At 34.6% G+C, this 19,310-nt stretch overlaps 1 protein-coding gene across 1 annotated transcript in view; it reads right to left on the bottom strand.

Moving 5' to 3' along the window:
* The window catches only part of ANKRD10 (ankyrin repeat domain 10), a 32,052-nt gene that overhangs the window by 1,806 nt on the left and 10,936 nt on the right, over positions 1-19,310 (bottom strand). Inside the window, exons 4-5 of the mRNA XM_026708393.2 lie at positions 4,912-5,135; positions 2,991-3,080 (exon numbers count right to left, since the gene is read on the bottom strand). Coding sequence (XP_026564178.1) covers positions 2,991-3,080; positions 4,912-5,135 — 314 coding nt within the window. The remainder of the gene's footprint in view (positions 1-2,990; positions 3,081-4,911; positions 5,136-19,310) is intronic.

Here is a 19,310-nt window from a genome sequence, read left to right as displayed (position 1 = left end):
TGGGGGGGTGCATTTCGCTTCTCATCCAAGAAGCTTTTTCAGTTCTTCAGAAGAAATGAAGAAGCTTCTTATATGAGAAGCAAAATGTTTTCAACGGAGAAAGAAAAAAAAAGTCCCATTGCCTTTTGAAAAAAGCACCTTTGGGACAAACATGACTTAGATGATTGAGAATCTCCATAGACACCATTGGATTGTGTTAAGTTAACTATGCCTACGGTAAACGGTTTGCATATTTCCAACAGTTATTGTTAGTATGGATTACATCATACAAAGCTGCAAGAAGTTTTGGGGGATAAAGGTCATAGACACAGATAGTCCTGGACTTAGGACTAGTTGCTTCACGAATGTTTGAAGTTATGATGACCTGAAAAAGGGGACCTACGATCCAGATTGGAAGTTCTTACTGCTGGGTCACCTCTGTGCCTGAACTCAAGCTTGGCACGATGGACCCATTTATGGTTGTCAGCACCACCTCGAGTTTATGTAACCATGTTTTAGGACAGTTTTTACTAAAACCCAGAACTTCCTTTTTTTTTTTTGGGGGGGGGGCACAACTGCACTCATAGTGAACTGCAGGTTTATTTCATGACTGCTGCAAAAAAGGTCATAAAATCAAGTCAGTCATGTGACTGACCTGTTTTACAGCCCTCATGACATAGGACTGTAATGGACAGACTCCATTACTGTTGTATTTCAAGGACTACCTGTAATGTTAAGTGCAATTTTAAATGCTATAAAATCTTTTGTTTTATAAGGTTTAATAGATACTTGTAAATAGTATGGTTATTTTAAGTTCAGGCTGCAATATGCATATAGTAAACAATAATTATGAAAATTCTTGGATTCCTACAATTATGAAAAGTGTACAAATTCAAGAATGGTAATGCAGCGAGTTATCAGCAATTTTATTTAAAATAAATAGCAAAACAAAACCATTTTTAGAATACAATCTGTGCAATATTCCAAAGTGCCATTTATATACACCAATAAATCAATCATGAATGCAATAATTATATCACAGACATAATTTATTTTAAATTGGACATTTAATGGGATCAGATCATAAATAGAGCATGAAAATATTAATGTAGCCCTAAAAAATCTCCTTGCAAGAAATAATAAAAAGTACAGAAAAAGTAGTGCTATTTTTGGTAAGTCACTATTTTTTAAAAAATGTCGTGTTCTATTTATTAAGAAGGGTATTCTTTGTTTAGCAGAATTTGGCTTTATTTTTGCAAAGTGCTAACTTTTATCAATACTTTCAGCTTCAAGTAATTCGTGATATCAACGTTTTACCTCAATGGGACAATTTAATGTCACTGGCCACAATTTATTCAACCAGCCTACTGCTTTGATTTCTCATGACTACAATTCTGTTTTGATTTACAAATCATAGTTCTTATTGGATCAGTAAGCCAGTTCATTTAGCAGTTTCTACTAACTGGCAGACAAGTAACATTTAATATATTGGATGTTTAAGTTGTAAGAAATTTTAAATGCTGTAGGAAAGGTTTTCAGCAGACATACTAGTAGTTATTTTCCTCAACAGTTATATAAAATTCTTGCTTAACATAAAGGCCTTTCAAGTGAGAACAATCATTATATTGAAATTACTTTAAAACAGTAGAAATCTTAATTTCTATTTTAAAAAATCTGCAATATAGTTCTCTCTGCCTGAATGGCTTAGCTGAGCACTGATTACTTCTAAGTAACCACATATGGGTTTTTAACTCAGCTACCATTCAGATCTCTTCAATTATATACCAAAATGACTTAATTATCCAATTTGCATAATAGTCTTATACTATAAAATTGGAAAAATTATTAGTAAATAAAAATATTAAAATTTATAGATAAATCATACATCAACTTCAGTTCTGTTAAAATGCTAACTACCACAATTTTAATAGTGATTCAGAATCTTGTGTCTATATTTCATTGACTCCATCAAAGAGTGCAGTCTTCTCCATGGACCCCAAAGAGAAAAAAAGTAATCACAGTTTTCACAAAAAGTTAGTTTTTTCCCAATGGTGTGATTGAAAAACAAGCTCAATTTGCAGCCATATCAGAATATCTTGGATGAATTTAATTGTGGATACTTTCCCTTTCCATCCAGATTTCCATTCTTCCCGCCAAAAAATCTAAATTGGTGGGGAGAGAACAGACTTCACCTGGCATAATCACTATGAAAACACTTATTACCTATTTGTACCTAGAATTAATCAAAAACAAACCCCAAATATATGATCACAACCCATAGAGTTGACTTGTTTAGCTTGGCCTTGAGTGAACTCTTTTGAACTGAAAGTATTCTGAATGTAAGTACCCATCCTTGATAAGTAAAAGTAAATTTTAATTACAAATGAAATTAATATGGATGGCATTTTCTTTAGTTTTCAAACAGAAATTTTGGACTATTGATGATTGAAATGAATTCAGTTCAAATTAGCAGGAAGCTAAAAGGAAATGTTTTAATGTATATGGAATAACTTGGGAACAAAATTGGTAGCACTTGTAGAGCTTTATTTGAGATACTAAAACTGGTCATATGACTATGTAGGCAGTGCAATTAGCTTTTTATTAAATCATAATAAATAACTTGTATTAATTAAGCTATTAAGATTTTTTTTTTAAAAAAAAGAACAATACTCTGTAATCAAGGCACAGGGCATGCATATTTAACTCAACATTGGCAATATTTTACACCCAAAACCAACATTTTCAAAATCTTACAAACACCTTCTACAAATATTCATGCTAGTTAGGAAGCTTTAAGATACTTTAGCATTAAAATAGCTTCAGACTTTGGACATACTCAATAAGATAGAGCTATAGATAAAATGCATACTGATTCTTGCAACAACAAGGGGTTTGCATTGCGGAAACGGTGTAAATTTCAATCTCTCTGGGTTCAACAGAATCATTCTTCTGTTTTTTTTCTTCAATCATGTGAACGATCTTGCGGTTAACAGGAAACTCTTGTCTCCCACCTGATATAAGAGCAAACTCTCTATGCACATTGTTAGCATCCTCTTCATTTCCTCCATTTGTCATTGGTATTAGGGCATCAAAACTTTGGTCTGTTTAAGAAAAAAACATATTCAAAACAGTGCATAACTTATTAATCCAAAATTAAATTTTTACACCTATAGAAAAATAGGGTAAAACTGATGTTTTGGGTAGTTGATGTTTGAACCTTGTGATACGAAAGTCTGTACTAGTCTGTCTCCCAGGCCATTACAAATATTAAACTCTACCTGTCTCAGCAGGTTTATTTGCTATGTCAAGGTTTATAAACCATTACTGTTTTACATGGTGTGTTTTACTCAAAGCTGGTCATCTGAATATACTGACTACTGATAATTGCAGAATGAGAATTTAACAATAGCGCATACTTCAGATTTATTGTAGAAATATTGCTTATTTATTTATTTAATTTCTATAGCCACCCAACTCAATCAAATATCTCTGGGAGGCTTTTAGTTCTAAATTTATAGAACTATTAAAACAATGTAAAAACATTTAAAACTAAAATATTCATAAGTACATATTAAAATGGTGTAAAAACATTAAAACAATAAAAATCCACAATATAAATAAGTATAAACAGAAGCTGTGATGTTTAACCAAGTAATAGCAAAGCCAAGTAATGATTGCTTAACCCATATATAGCCAAGTTTTTAAAGTTTTGTGAAAAGCCAATAGGATTGGGACCACTGTAATCTCCAGGAGACAATATTTCATAAGGCAAGGTCTACAGCAGAAAAAGACTGATGGGATCTGCAGCATGACCAATCAGTTGGATTGACTAGATGAGTAGAAACTTGTGGGAAAAGACGGTCCTTCAGGAAACCCTGTCCCTTGTCATCTGGGACTTTAAAGATGACAACCAGCATCTTGAAACACACCAGCAGCCAGTGCACCTGAAAGTAGTGTTGCTACATGTACAGTATAGCTGGTACCATTTATTACCTGTACAGCTACATTTTCCAGCAATTGAAGTTTCTGAATGCAAGAGCAGTGGTCACCAACTGGTGGGCCAGGGGCCACTGGTAGTCTGTGAGAAAATTTTGGTGGTCTGCAGAGAAATGTCCCCCCAAAGCAATAATCCAGGCTATATGGGAACACAAGGCTGCACTGCCTACAATGGCCCACCCACTCGCTGGCCCTCACCCTTTGGCCGAGCGCAAACCTTACCTTGAGTAGAGTCAAGCAAGCTGGAACTGGAAGGTAAGACCAACGGCGGGGGAGGAAAATCCGCCTCGGAGTGGCTTGCTGACGTAGGTGGGAAAGTCGGTCCCATATTCCAGAACTACAGTAGTCACAAGACTGGCCCTTTGGTCACCCCGGAGCAGCTCCTCCAGGATGACCAAAGGGCCAGTCCTGTGACTACTGCAGCTCTGGAATATGGGACCGACTTTCCCACCATCAGTCAAAAGTCATATTAGTGGTCCGCGGGATTTAAAATTATGAGTTTGGTGGTCCCTGAGGTCCAAAAGGTTGGTGACCTCTGTGCTAGAGCACATTACAGTAATCTAAGTGGGAGGCTACAAGGATATAGGTGAAAGTGAGCAGGGCCTCCCAATCCATGAATGGACAGAACTGAGCTGTGAATCTAGGAGGAACCTCCCCAGATTGTGCACTGGATCTGTCTGAGATAGTGCCACCCCATCCAGAACTAGAGATGGAAGAACCTTATCTCTGGAAGGCCCAAATACTCACAGCCATTGAGCCTGTTGTCCCCATACAGACCCAAACTGTCTCCAGACATCCACAGCATCATTCAAGGGGTCTGGAGTAGAAATATAAAGCCATTCACATATTGAGGATATCTCACTGCAAACTGAAGGATTACCTCACCTACTATTGCCGTTTTTTCAACTGGAGTGAAACAAATCCAGAAAGTCTCACCTTCAGTTCTAGCTTTTTTCATTCCAAAATTGTTCATGTCTTCAAAAGATCGTTTTCGACTAGGCCCTCTTTGACTAGTATTCTGATGGACCCCATTTAAGATGCCATTGTTATAGAAATGGTTTAATGGGTAGTTCTGAAGGTTGAAGAGCAACTGAGCACATTCTTGGAAGCCCTGGGTATGAGCAAGGTCTGCTGCTGTCAGGCCACTGGCATTTCGTAAGCTGCACAATACAAATATATTGAATTATACCCCATAATAAAAATATTATGGTGACTGCTTCTGATTTTACTAATTCTGAAGATGAGCGTTTTTCCCCTCATTTCCCCAGTAAGGGCATTTAAGCTATCCAATTTTAAATTATATCACTAATCTTTTGAGCACATATCTGCATTCTAAGCAAAATTTGGGAAGCAGTACAATTAAGAATCATTATGTGCCATAAAAATTCCTAATTAAGTGCCTGAAATTGCTAAAATGTCTTGCCTGCAGCCTGAAGCATCTCACCCTTATACAAACTTCAGACATTTGATCCAACTCCTGTCTTATATCATCTCATTTGATTAAAAGGAATTATCTGTAAATAAATAATCAAAATAATTGTTATAAGAGTCCGCAGATTCTAGAATCTCATACCACAAAAATATTTCAGTTCTTCTTAACAATAAAAAGTAGATATGCAGGTGTATATCTTACCAATGTTTATGTTTTGTACTAAGCTGGCAGCTTATATCAAAGTTTGTGACATCATAAGTGGTAGAACATTATTCAGTTCTTTGAACCATTATTGTAGAACATAGATTAAGATTTTGAGCTTTAAAACTGAAATTATTCAGGCAGTTATTTGAACAATTAAATACTTGTTGAAAACATGACAGAACAGACACATACTGTATATATAGGTAGAACAGAATAGCACAGAGAAGTTACTTTTTTTTCCCAATTACAAAATACTGTGCCTTGTATATCTCTTATATAAATCATGTAGCAACACAGTATATTAGAATGGGAGAACAGACTGTTGGGTTATTTACGAAATAATAGAAGCGAATGTCTGGAATAAAATATTAATACATGCTTAATTCAAAGTGCAGAGAGATTTAGAAAGAATTCTGAGATGGAAATGTTTCGAGCCAAGCAGTCATTATTAATGAAAGCTACTTCAATTTTTGGTGGCAATCTGCAAGGTCTATATATTTTTGAGCTGAACTACAGATGTAATGAAGTGAGAATAATTAACATCTCATGCAAGTGGAAATTGGTCAAGAAACCCACAACATTATCAAATCCAGCAAATACCTCTAATCTCAGGAGATTGTAAGAAGGAAGCAGTAAATGAAAGCCAAAGACCACCAGCTCTCTAATAAAAGGCAATTGAAGTGTCTCCTCTAATTCTGGAAATGTTCTAAGACCAGTCAATATAGCTAATGAGTAATGCTAAGAAGCCATCAGACAAAACAGAGATTTATTCATAAATTCTCTTGCTCAATAAAGAACAGAAATTTTCAAGAAATGGTAAGAAATACAGCAAAGGATTCTGAGGAGCATACTAATAGACGTTAAAAATTATTTCTAGCAGCAACAAGAGACTTGTAATGGAAGGCTGTGGAACCATTAAAACAATTAAAAGACATGCTAAAAGTGGCTCAAAATATTGAGAAACTGCTCTGAATGAATTATTTGTATATCTTTGCATATATAGGGCAGATACTACTGCCTGGATTAATCTGTTCAAGAAGGAAGCAGGTAAACTAAGGCAATAATCATGATAGATGGGATTATAAAATCTGTAGACGAGCAAAAGTCATTTGAGTGCTAGCATAACTGATATGGATAACATCAATACAATAAAATTTTGATAGCACAAAAAATATTTCAAAATTGAGACTCTTGAGCTCTAAAATGTTAAATACCACTGATATAAGAAAGAGCAAGTAAGTGAACAGAACTATTCCTACTTTCTGTCAGACTGGTTTTGATCTGAGAAGGAATTATGGACTGATACTGCATAAAGAAATGTATCAATTTAGCAGGCAGCTGCAATGAAAAATGCAACTGCCAATACTGCAGTATCTTCACACCTAGATAAAGCAATCTATCTACTCTGGTCACAGTTCTTCAAAAAAAAACTGCAAAGCAAAAATCAAGATACCCGGTGACCTGAAAAATGATCAACAGAATGGAGCCGCTTTCTATGAGGAAAGAGTTCAATAACTCTAATGTAAATCTTGGTGGAAAAAGAAGTGGGAGGGGTGGAATTGATAGCAGTACGTACACCCAATGGAAAGAAAACAGATGGGTGGTTTTTCTGTTTTCAAACAGAGGAGTCCACTGAAATGAATGATAGAAGTTTTAAAGTCAGAGCAAAAGGAATTCATCATACAGCGCATTCATCCAGTCCATTCTGAAAGAGATGACCACCACTATTGCAAATGGTTTAGAAAAGGGGTTAGATAAATTAGTGCAACAGAAAATTATGAAGTAGCTGTATAGTTTACCTATAACTTCTAAAGATAGAGCCAGCTTGGTAACTGGTTAAGACACCATGACACAAACTGGGAAGCTATGAATTTTAATCCCAATTTGGGAACAAAACCAGCTGGGGGACCTTGGTCAATCACCCTCTCTCAGCCCTAGGAAGAGAAAGCAATGGCAAATCACGCCTGAAATCTTGCCAAGGACACTGCAGAGATTTGTTCAGGCAGTTGCCTGGAATCAATATTAACTTGAAAACACACACACACACAGAGAGAGAGAGAGAGAGAGAGAGACAGAGACAGAGAGAGAGAGAACAGCTTTCTAAAATTAGGGTACATCTCCTAAGTGGATCTGAAAGGGAATCAGAAATAAGATTGTTTTAAAGTTGTATTAACAGTGAAATTTATTTCAGAAAATGAAATTCAAAAATAAGCAATCTCCCTGCCGAAGATGAATAAAAAGGAAGTAGGTTTCCTTTTATACAATTTCCCTTACCACTAATGGTAAAGAAAAGAAAATGTCTTAAAACTTTTAAGTAAAAGTTAAGAATTTGAAAGTAACAGTTTAAACACAGTAACCAGCAATGACAAAGGTTTTTTTTTTTTTATAGCAGGCAAAAATCTGCTATAGGCTTTTTCTCTCCCTATTAAACAGGAAAGCAATTTTTATACCAAGGTACATAGAAGAGATGACAGATGAATGAAGTGAGTATACTATAAATAAGTGTTAATTCGATCCAAATTTAGATCTGGACAACAAGCTTAGACGGGAAAAACAAACATTTATATCATAATATAAATCTATACATATCTATACATATTTACATTTATAGCTTTATATATACCTCCTGATTATCTATTTATCTTATCTTGTTAGTATACAAAATAGGCCTTAAAAGTAGAATAACTGGTTTTTGTTCATTAAGCTTTAGCACCCAAAAAAGTTTAAAAGAAATCTTGCAAAAATTTCTTGAAAATAATTCTTCTCATTCAATCTTATGTTTCTTCAAAAATGTGGACTTGAAAATAATAGATTTTAGGCAGGAATAGAAAGATATTTTTTGTTCAAGATTTTTTTTTAAAAAATGGTAGTATCTAAAGCCGACTTAAGAGAACAGACTACTACAGAAACACAGTGTATAAGTCCTCAATTTACAACCATTCAAAATTAGTAGCATTGCAAAAAAATGACATGACAGATCCTCCCTCTTACAACCACCGCAATATCGCCATGGTCACGTGATCAACAGCCAGGCACTTGGCAACTGGCATGTATTTGTAACAGCTGCCGTGTTTCAGGTCATGTGACAACCTTTTACAATCTTCCCAGCTGGCAAACAAAGTCAATGGAGGAAGCCAGATCTGCTTAATGACCATGTGATTCATTTAACAATTGCAGTGATTTGTTGAACAATTGTGGCAAATAAAAGTTGTAAAATTGGATGTGACTCATTTAACAACTACCTTGCTTAGTATTGGGAATTCTGCTCCCAACTGTGGTAGTAAGTTGAGGACTATCTGTATCAAAATTCAGTATTCAGGGGATTGAACTATCCACTTGAAGTGGCACAATACTTAATTTGCTAATCCAAGAATTACTTTAGTATTTATACCACTGTACAGTACTATATCCTGTGCTCTAGAGAAAACACTGCAGGTAAATTAGGCTGTTGTGAGCACAGAATATTGTTGACAACAACTGCTAAACAGCAGCAGCTTATAAAAAAGTTTTCTTATGTTTTGAAAAAAACGTAACAAGGTGGAGGAAGAGAACAATTTGCACTTTTCAAATGGAAGAAAGAACAAACTCTAGTTATTCAAATATGTTGAATAGGTAACTCTGTGATACATGATAAAAAGATTTCATCTGAGTTAAAATGTCTATTCTTCTGATCTTTAGCAGTGATGTGCACGTATACCTTGGTATGCAGTACTAAGGGCAACTTTGATAGCGACTTCTGCCCGTTTGCCTCATCCACATTCCTCTTGGTAATGTGCTGCTCCCAGAGGCTTCATGTCTATGGTTATTCTTGCCAAGAGATCTTCTCATCTGTGGTCTCTCTCTTCTTCTGTTTTGGTTTTCCACTTAGCTATGTCCCCATGACATCCATTCTAAGGTCATGATTCATTTGAGACTGTTATAATATTATAAACCAGCTATTAAAGGATGGCAGTGATGAAGCATATAGTATTTAGAACATAAAAAAGTGCAATGCTCTCAGCTAAAAACAGATTCATCAGCAGTTCCAATTCCTATTAAAATTATCAACAGACATCCTTTGACTATATTAGGAACCTTATTGTACATGTAGATGTTTGATGTTAACCTCACAATTTCAATCGTTAACAAACTGCTGTTTATTATATATGAATATTGCGACTTTTCAACAATGAAAGAATTAAAAGTTGCATATAAAGCCAATCTAACAGCCTATAATGAATTCTTTTTCTAAAACGAAGACTGCAGAGCACAAATTACTTTAAGAACAGTAACTCTGACAATGAAAAATTGCTACTCTGCTAATTATAACTAGAAGAATATGACTGAAATTTCAAAGCCAACATGTTGTAGTGGTGAAGGTGCTGAATTGGGGAAATGCAGGTTCAAGTCCATCCTCAGTCATGAAGTTCACTGAGTGGTTTTGGGCCAGTCCCTCCCTCTAGACCTCATAATATTGTTGTGAGGAAAAAAATCTGAAAGAATGCAGTGCACATAGTCTTGAGTTCCTGGAGGAAAGGCAGGGTATAACTCTAATAAATCATAGGTATCCTGTAGACAGTTGTAGACAAAAAAAAATGTGGAAAAGAATATTATTTTGCCAGAGTTTTTGGTAGTTCTCTAATGGTTTACTAAAGAAGGAGAAAGGGAAATTCATTTCACTCATACAGGTCAGCTGAAAAATTATCCACTTATAATGTCACATACTTTGAACAAAACATATCTAAAATGTTTGTCAAAAAAGGGGATGTTGAGCTTATATGAAGACTAGCCTCCAAGAATAATTTATGCAACTGCCAGAGTTTCTGCAGCTTAAAATATTTCTTCATTAAGAAAACAAAGTCTCCATTCTTAATATGCTTATTTAAAAATATTCAAACTTATATTGTTAGTTTATAAATTATAAAAAGAGATACTGTAATTAGACTAAGCAAAAGCATGCAAATCTATATATTCTATTATCTGAATTCCTAGATTAGCATTAAAACCAATCACCGCAACAAATACCTCAACAGTATGCCTTGTGTGCAGAAAGGAAGCGATACTGAACATTCAATGCCACAACTGTAAGGTTTTCGGAGAAGCACCTGTGGCAGTTTCAGCAGTTTCTATATGGAAAGCTCCCCCTTTCTAGGATTACTTGAAAAAATCAAGTCAATTCGAATTACGTAGCTGTAAAACATTGACATGTGTAGTTTTTATAGTTTCAGAATCTTCTCTTTGATTTAAAAAACGGGCAATGGTGCATTAAACAGGAAACTTACATCATAAGGGATCACATATTTGCAGGCAACATTTAGACTAAAGTTATACTAACATACATAAAGTGCAGTGGCACATAATTTATTATCATTAAGCCAACATCATGTGACCACCTTAACCATGAGACAGTGCGCCTGACTCAAGGACGGACTCTCAAGCACGGATTTTCATCCTGAAGCCCAATGTAATTCTGTCAGTTCTCTGAAATGTAAACATGATATGTACTAGAAACAAATCGTCAACTCATGGCTTCTGTTACTTTAAAATTTGGCAAATTGCAAATAAAGGTGAATTCTTAACTATGCCTACATTAAAAAATAGCCAATACATGGGATTAAGCAGAACTCTTGCTACTGAAGTATTTCTTCCACAGGTTCCTCACATACTAGCATATGGGCACTAAACAAAATCAATCAATTAATCAATCTAAAAAACTCTAAGCTGAAAGTTTTAACCCTTTGGCATCCAAAAATAGAGAACACAACAAAGTGATCTTGAGATTATTTTAACCATTTAAAAGACAGATTGGGAAAACTTCCTCAGAGTTGCTGCAGAAATAAACTGCACATACAGATATTATGGTGCCATATTTTCATTTCATACTGACAATGTCCTTTAAACTTATTCACTACTTTAACAATAAATGAGCTACAATATGTCTACTTCTGTACTTCACAATATGAATACTTATAAAACAGCTAAACAATTAGCTGTTAGATATATTTTCAAAAGGATTCACTTTTTATTTCTCCCCAATACTTTTATATAAATTATAAAAACTAATTTTATAGACAAGCTTGCAAAGATTTTCACTGTCCCTTTACACCTGACACTACGCATAGAATTTAAATATGCACTTTAGGGAAAAAAATTCTCTAGCAGAAAAAGCAAATGACTTTTTTTGCTCTAATACATGTATGTTTATGATTAATTATCCAAACTGTTATTCTAAGAGAATGTAATTTATAATCCCTATAGTATTTTAAGGTTCTTAGCAGCAAATGTGAATGAAATAGTTTTCACATAATTTTGGAATGTAGAAAAAAGAACCATTACTTCTGCAATTACATAGACAAGTCTATGAAAGTAGTGGGGGTTCGCCCACAACAGGAATCAGCTAAAGTTAAATTGAAGGCTACTTTAGGCAAAACTGAACTTGCATCTTCACTACCAGATACCTGAACAAATGGCCATCCAGGTTAGGAACCATGATGTAAAACTAAATGAACTTAAAGAGACAAGATAAAAATTCCTTCATAAATACACTTTAGGAAAATTGATATTATATCCTTTTTGAAAATATGTTAACTAGCTTTTATAAAGAACTGCCACTGAACAAGAAATAGTAACATTTAGGAGTTCTGGTTTGAAGCGCTTCGGGGCAGGCAGGAATCCGTGATCGTGTGTGGTTTCTGCCTGCGCTCGCCGCTGGAGTGCCCTGAGCCACCTGGCTTCAGGGCTAGCCACCTCCATAGAAGGTGGTGAAGACAGGGGGGATCTGGCAGGGTCGAGAGAAATTGCACCTCTCTTCCCTAGCCGGCTAAACCCCCTTTTCTGAAGGCGGTAGAGCGGCGGTCAGAAATGGCTGCCACAAAGAAGCACTCAGCCGGAAAAGAAAGTGCAGGAGGTGCTAAGAAGAAGTTAAAGTTTTTTTGCTGACCGGGACAAAGCAACAACGAAGGTATCCTGGAACTTAAAATCTGCGAAAGATACATCGTTCCCAGAGATTTACAAGCAGCGAATGGAAGTTAAAAGGGAAAGTTCTTTTTTTTCAATCTCCTTCCTAACGTTGACAGTGAACAGAAATGCATGAGAAATCGGAAAAATCCACTTTGGCATCAATAGGTAAACTGGATAATTAAATGCTAAAGGGATAATAAGGATTTCTGAACATTTTAAAAAAAATTTTTGCTTTAAGTGGGATGGGAGAGGAAAAGAATTGGAACAGGATTTGGAAGTAAGGAGGAGATTGCCTAGAATTTTAAAGAATCATTAAATACTAACAAGACTTCTAAAAGATACATTTTAACTGGAACTTTGCAACTAAACAGTAACCCCAGAAAGAGAAAATGAAGAAAGAAGAAAGTGCTAAAAGAAACAGCTTATTTGGACTGTTTTGTGACTTTGGGACTTTTGGAAATTATCTTTGAAGGATTAAAAACACTTGGGTGGTTGTTTTGGAAAAAAAATTTCTCTCTACAATGGCATCACTTGTGGATGAATTGAAAATTGAATTCAAAAAATACAAAGAAGAAAAAGAAGGGAAAGACTCTCTTGGCACTGTTTTTCAATTCTTAGAAATGGCGATTTGCACCTATGAGAAACTGACTGTGCAACAAGATGATCGGGATAAAGAAGAAGCCATCTTTGATAAACAAGTAACTTTATTTGGGGAAGAAAGGGAGAAGGAGGAAAAGAAAAAGGGGACTTTAAGATTTAAAAAAACAACCAAAAAAGAGAAAAATAAGGTGAAAAGTGGATATGTTAGAAAACAACAGAAAGGGGGAATGCAGAAGAAGAAAAGGAGGTAGAGAGACAAGGGAGTAAAAAGGGCAGGGAGAAGAAGAAGCAAGGGAGGAAGGAAGGGATGAGAAGCCTCAATGGTGTAGAGCAAGATGTAAAGAAACAAGATTCATTTAGAAATAATTGGTAAAATTTAATTGAAAAAGGGATTCTGCAAAGGTACACAAGATTGTATTGTTATATTTGTACTTAGAAATAATGTTAGAAAATTGGAAACAACCTGTGATCCAAAAATGGGATAAAATATTCAGTGTAACTTAGTGAAATTTTTGTGAATAAAAGGAAGGCAATGAAATAAATGAGAGAATTGAAGTAGGAGGAAATGGGAACATTTTAATGATACAATGATTTAAAATATAAGTGATGTGAAGTGGGGGGAAAATAACTATGGAAAGTATAAGTGTTCCCATAAAAGTATGATATTCAATTGAAAAGTAATGTGTAAAATGTTTAAGATTTAAATGAATATTAATATTAATGATAGATTTGAATTGGCATGGATAGTTGTTTTAATTATATTACATACTTATAAATTTTTCTATTTTAAAAATATAATGTGTAACTTTAGAATGTACTAAACAGAATCCCAATGGAAGTTATGTACTATACTAAGTGTTATAAATTTAGGGGAAAGAGTTAAAGGCATCACACTCCAATTAGTGTACAGGAGAAATTTTGTTTAAAGAGAAAAGATAAATAGATAGCTGGTAACAGAACAGACAAAGAATAATAAGCATAATGATCTGAACTGAGATGAGATAAATAAAATAAAACTAAGAAAGTTAAAAGTGGTGAGAAGCTGTATAGAAAATGGAAAATGGTAATAAGATATGGAATGGTATATAAAATGAACATGAATTTGTGTCTGTATGAAGAGATCTAACCCGGGATCAAGCAGCTTTCAGAAAAGATGTTTTATGTTTTTATGTTTTATTTGTTTGTGTATTGTCTTTGAAAATTAATAAAATTTGTTTTGTTTTGTTTTTTTAAAGAAATGGTAACATTTTTAGTCAGATGAAAAGCTATTGCAGCTTTGGACCGGAATACTGAATAAAGATAGAAAAATGCAAGAATGAATACCCATGATGCAGGAGTGCACTGTGAAGATGTTAGAATTTTCTGAAATGGCTAAATTGACTTGTCTGATTAGGGGAGGAACAGTAGCTACTTTTATAAAAGATTGGAAAGCCCTTTATGGACATTTGATAAAAATGGACAAAAATGAATCAGTGAGACCAGGCTCTGCAGATTAAAAGGGGGTGTTTATGGAAAGAAGGGAACCAAGATATTAACTTGGGAAGGTGGCAAATGATAATAATCAGACCAATAAGTGCTGCGAAGATCAGAAGTCATTTCATTAGGCACATTTCTCTTTTTCTTTGGCTCAATTTCTCACTTTCTTTTCTCTACTCACACAAGCAAAGAAGGATATAAAATATATTTTTTATTTTATTTTTTATTTGTACTGAGTAGTGAATGAACAAATATCTTTATGAGAATTTAGTGAGCCCAAATTGGAAGTGTTGCATACTAAGAATCTAAGAAAATATATTTCCCATATATTCTTTATATCAAAAAATAATAAACTAGGTTTACTGTCTTTTACCAATAAACATACTGGAGTATACAAAGAATCAGTATTATTTTTAATGCTATGGATAAGACCGATACTGTAAAAAGAGAAAGTGTGGATAGTCTTAAAGGTTGGAAAGGCCAGAGAAGAGCAATGATTTTTCAAGAAAATAACTAGCATTAGGATAGCTCACTAGGAGAATTTTGCTGATATACATGATGGAATATTCTGAAAATCTTCTCATTGACATCTGTGATATGACTCTGAATAATGATTATTTGCACTTTGAAAAATTTGCAAAAATTAGAATGATTGGAAATTAATAATGCTTTTTTTTTTTTGCTTTAAATCAAAAGATGCTGGGATATTTAAAAATGTTCACAATAGATCAAGACTATAATGCTGAAGAAGCTTATTTGAATACTAAACTTCATATTATTTCTACAGGATGCCTTGCCGGAAAGTAGCAATTAGTGCCTCGACTGACATGTTACGTATAACTATTGTCTTGCCTTCAGGGACTGATGCAATATATGGGAATGAATATAAATAGTTGCCAAGATGAGGAAAACAGGATATCTTCTCAATCTAGCAAAGTTTTTTTTCTTTCTTTCTTTTAATACAAAGGCTAAGACTGGAGTTATTCTGGAGTGAACAAAACATATTGAGCCATGTTATTTGTAATTTTGTTTAATCTTAAAATTCAATGGACTATATTAAAGTTGTCTCCCAGAAAGTAAGAAATATCTTTCATCTGATCCTTAACACTTTCTCTTTAAATCCTGCAATTCTGAAATCAGCCTAAATCTAAATACGTATCAATCATAAGTTGCAAAAAAGTTGCAAGAACATGGATATTGTAATAAAAAATTTAATTGAAGACTCTATGCTACATATTTGTCCATATTCATGTATTTAATAAGAAACTGCATATCACTTTTTCATGCTACACGTTCATGTATTGTATAGTTTAACAACAGGTTTTTATAAAAAAAATTATGAGTATATGTATTTATACTGCAGAAAATATTATAAAAGAAGTATTTTTTCAAATTTAGTACTGTATTACTATCATTTTACAAAGGCAAAAAAACATGGCACCAAAATTTGTACATGTACAACTCAAAATGTTTATTATGCAATTTTCATTTTCACCAAACTTCACTAAAATGGATAATGAATATATCCGTCCACATTAAAAAGTTACACCTCAAACCTTTACTGAAATGAGGACATTGGGACCACCTGCTTCCCCGCTTCACGTGTCCATGAATACAGAACCAAGTTAATGGAGCAACCATGTTTATGTCTGTTGGTCACAGAATATGCTCCAGCTAAAATGAGAAATACCACAAACATATCAAAATATTTTCCACTGTGGTTTATTTAACATTGCTTTCTATTAAAGTATAAACAACTTTGAATTCCAACTTAAGTATTAGGGCAAACAAAGCATCTTGACTTACATTACTTTTCTTTGCTTTATTTCAGAACTGCAAGTTCGTCCTTTTTACAGGAATAAATTAAAAATATAAAGGAAGGTACTGAAAATAAAGAGCCTTCCATTTCAGTGAAATGGTAATAATGGTATAAGTTCTAAACGATATTAGCATTATAGGTTACCAAATGCTCAATTGTTAAACATTTTTCATGTCTAATGATGAAGAGTATCTTTAGTTTTAAGCTTGAAGTTTTAGATACATTTTCCTTGAAAGTATTCAAGGTAAAATATATATGGATTATCTCGGGGTTTTTTTCAATGATCCAATGTACCAGATTTATATAATATAGAGTTGGAAATGCACCTTGTCACTTTTTTAATTTTAAAAGCCAGCATTTCTGCTCTGTAGCAAAACAATAACAAAAGCCAGTTCCATAGTAAGTTAAACAGAATGCAGGGGTTTAATTAGCATAGCAATATTTCTGCACTGTTGACTCTTACTGACTTTACTGAATGCTTTCTGGTAAGTACCACCAGATTTTTAAAAAGCATGAGATTTGTTATTTTGTATTGTCAACATGTTTTATTCTTCATATTTGCTTACCAACTTGTATAATATGACAAATGTACTAACTCCAGTTTTCAAAATAGATGCCTAAATTGTCATTTTCACATAGGTAAATAATGAGGATATTACTATCTCAATCTGAAAGCTAGAACAATCCAACCCTTATATGGTATCCTGTAATTATTAGTTTGACTACCAATTCTGAAGTTTTAAGTTAAATTACCAAGAGTAACAAAATTTCTTTGAAAGTCAGACAAATGTTAACAATCTTCTATGATATACACTAGTGCCATTTATATAATTCCTACATTATCATGATTATTAATTAAAATTTATTAGCCACCCAAGTCTAGTGGTTTCTTGTTGTTTTGAACAGTGGGGCATAAAACATTTCAAATTTGAAACTGAGGAGATAACTCAAAAATCAGAACATTCCAATACATTGAAAGATATTTTCAGATATCACATTTTAAAGCATTTTTAATTTGAAATGGGTTCATGCTTTCAATGCATATGTAGGTGCTTACCAGATGTTCTAGGTAATTAAAAGGTACTGTCATATATCTACATAGCACACAATATAAGAAATCTAAACTGCTTGGTTTCCAAGATCCTGTCCGTGACTAGAGCCCAGAAGGGATGCATACAGAAGATACACATTTTGAATTCCATCATCAAAACTTTTGAGTACAATTAGAATAAATGAATCTCCTGACTTAGGTTCTTCTGCATATTCAGGATTAGTGCTTTTCTACTTGCAACAATAATATTCTTTTATGACACCTATTATGTAATGCAAGTTATTTACAAGACTTGCAAATACCTGATACGTGAGACAAGTAATATTACCATTTTTTTCACAGGATAAGATGCACCTGACCATAAGACACACCTAGGTTTAGAGCAGTGGTCCCCAACCACCGGGCCCCGGACCGGTACCGGTCCGTGGAATCATTTTTTACGGTGCCGCAAAGAAGTAGGCACTGCCATCTTGTTTCGATGGCGCTTGAGAAAGTGCTTCCGGGTGAGCTTGTCAGTCATCGGTTGGAAAGCGGTGTTTGGGTGCTGAAGGAATCCTCGCGCCTTAGTTTTGTTGAGGGGGGGGCGGCTTCGAACAAAGAGCCGTCCCGATGGCGGTGGAGTCTCGCGTTAGGAGGAGATTAAGAAAGAGCCCGAAAAGCCCATCGACAAAGGTACAAAGGAGGAGTTGAAGGTGGCGGGGAGAAGCGGAGGATGGATGGCTGGCCGGTCGCTCGGCTCGCCTTGCCTTGGTCGTGCGTGCTGATGCTGGTACTGGTCCGTGGATCATTTTGTGATGCCGGTACTGGGCCATGGGACAAAAAGGTTGGGGGCCACTGGTTTAGAGGAAAATGAAACAAAAAAAATCAGCAGGAGTCTGAGAGGATAGGTGTGCTCTCATGTGCCAGATCTGCCTATTGACTCCTGCACTGTAGAAAAGAGACAGAAGAAGCGGGCAATGACAAAGACAAAAGAGGCAGGGTTCAGTACTGCTGCCACAACCCGACTGCTATTCATCAAAGGACCGGCATCAACACACAGACATTTCCACCCATTTTTTTTTGGGGGGGGGGGGAGGGGGTGCATCTTATGGAGTGAAAAATATGGTAATTATTGGCAGGTCTCTACTAAATAGCAAGCTTTAAAAATATGTGCAAGACTAGTGACCAAATTCCAATACCAAATGCTTCAAAAGCAATTTTGTAAAATGAACCTGAGTGCAACATTCTCCTTATCTGTTTCCTAGCAACTAGTTTTGAGACAGATATTGCCTCTCTCTGAACTTTTATCTTCAAGCAAACAAATCAAGTGGAAAGCTAAAGGAGAAACCACTGAAAAGATAAATATGTTAAGCTGGTACAGCCAATGAGCTTCTTACGGGTATTATACTCATAAGTGATACCGAAAAGATATCACAGCAACTATTAAATCAGAAAGATTCAACAGCTACTGTACAAAAATGACCTGTTTGTTCTTATGTAAAATAACTATTCTTCATAAATTTAATACTTAATTTTCATGCCTTTGTAACATTTCTCTTGTTCTAAGGCTTTTAGTTTAAGATAGTATATCCTCAAAATAGATGGCTTAATTTTAGGCATTCAGTTTTGAAAACATAAATGAAATGTCTTATTCTTAAAGTATACAGGGACAGGGAAAATAAATTTCAATTAAACAAAGGGCAATGTTTTTATGGCAATAAAAAAAGTGATTTTTTTTTACCAAGACCATTTGTTGAATAGCTTAAAAAGATGCACAGGAAGATTCATGTATCTCTCTGTTGAGTTTCAATATTAGCAGATTAATTAAAATGGAA

The sequence above is a fragment of the Pseudonaja textilis genome, chromosome 8 (genome assembly GCF_049901715.1).
Source record: "Pseudonaja textilis isolate UNSWEBS1 chromosome 8, rPseTex1.2, whole genome shotgun sequence".
In the NCBI taxonomy this organism is placed as follows: Eukaryota; Metazoa; Chordata; class Lepidosauria; order Squamata; family Elapidae; genus Pseudonaja; species Pseudonaja textilis.
Note: the sequence above shows the minus strand (reverse complement) of the source record. Positions and strands in the feature narration are given on the sequence as shown.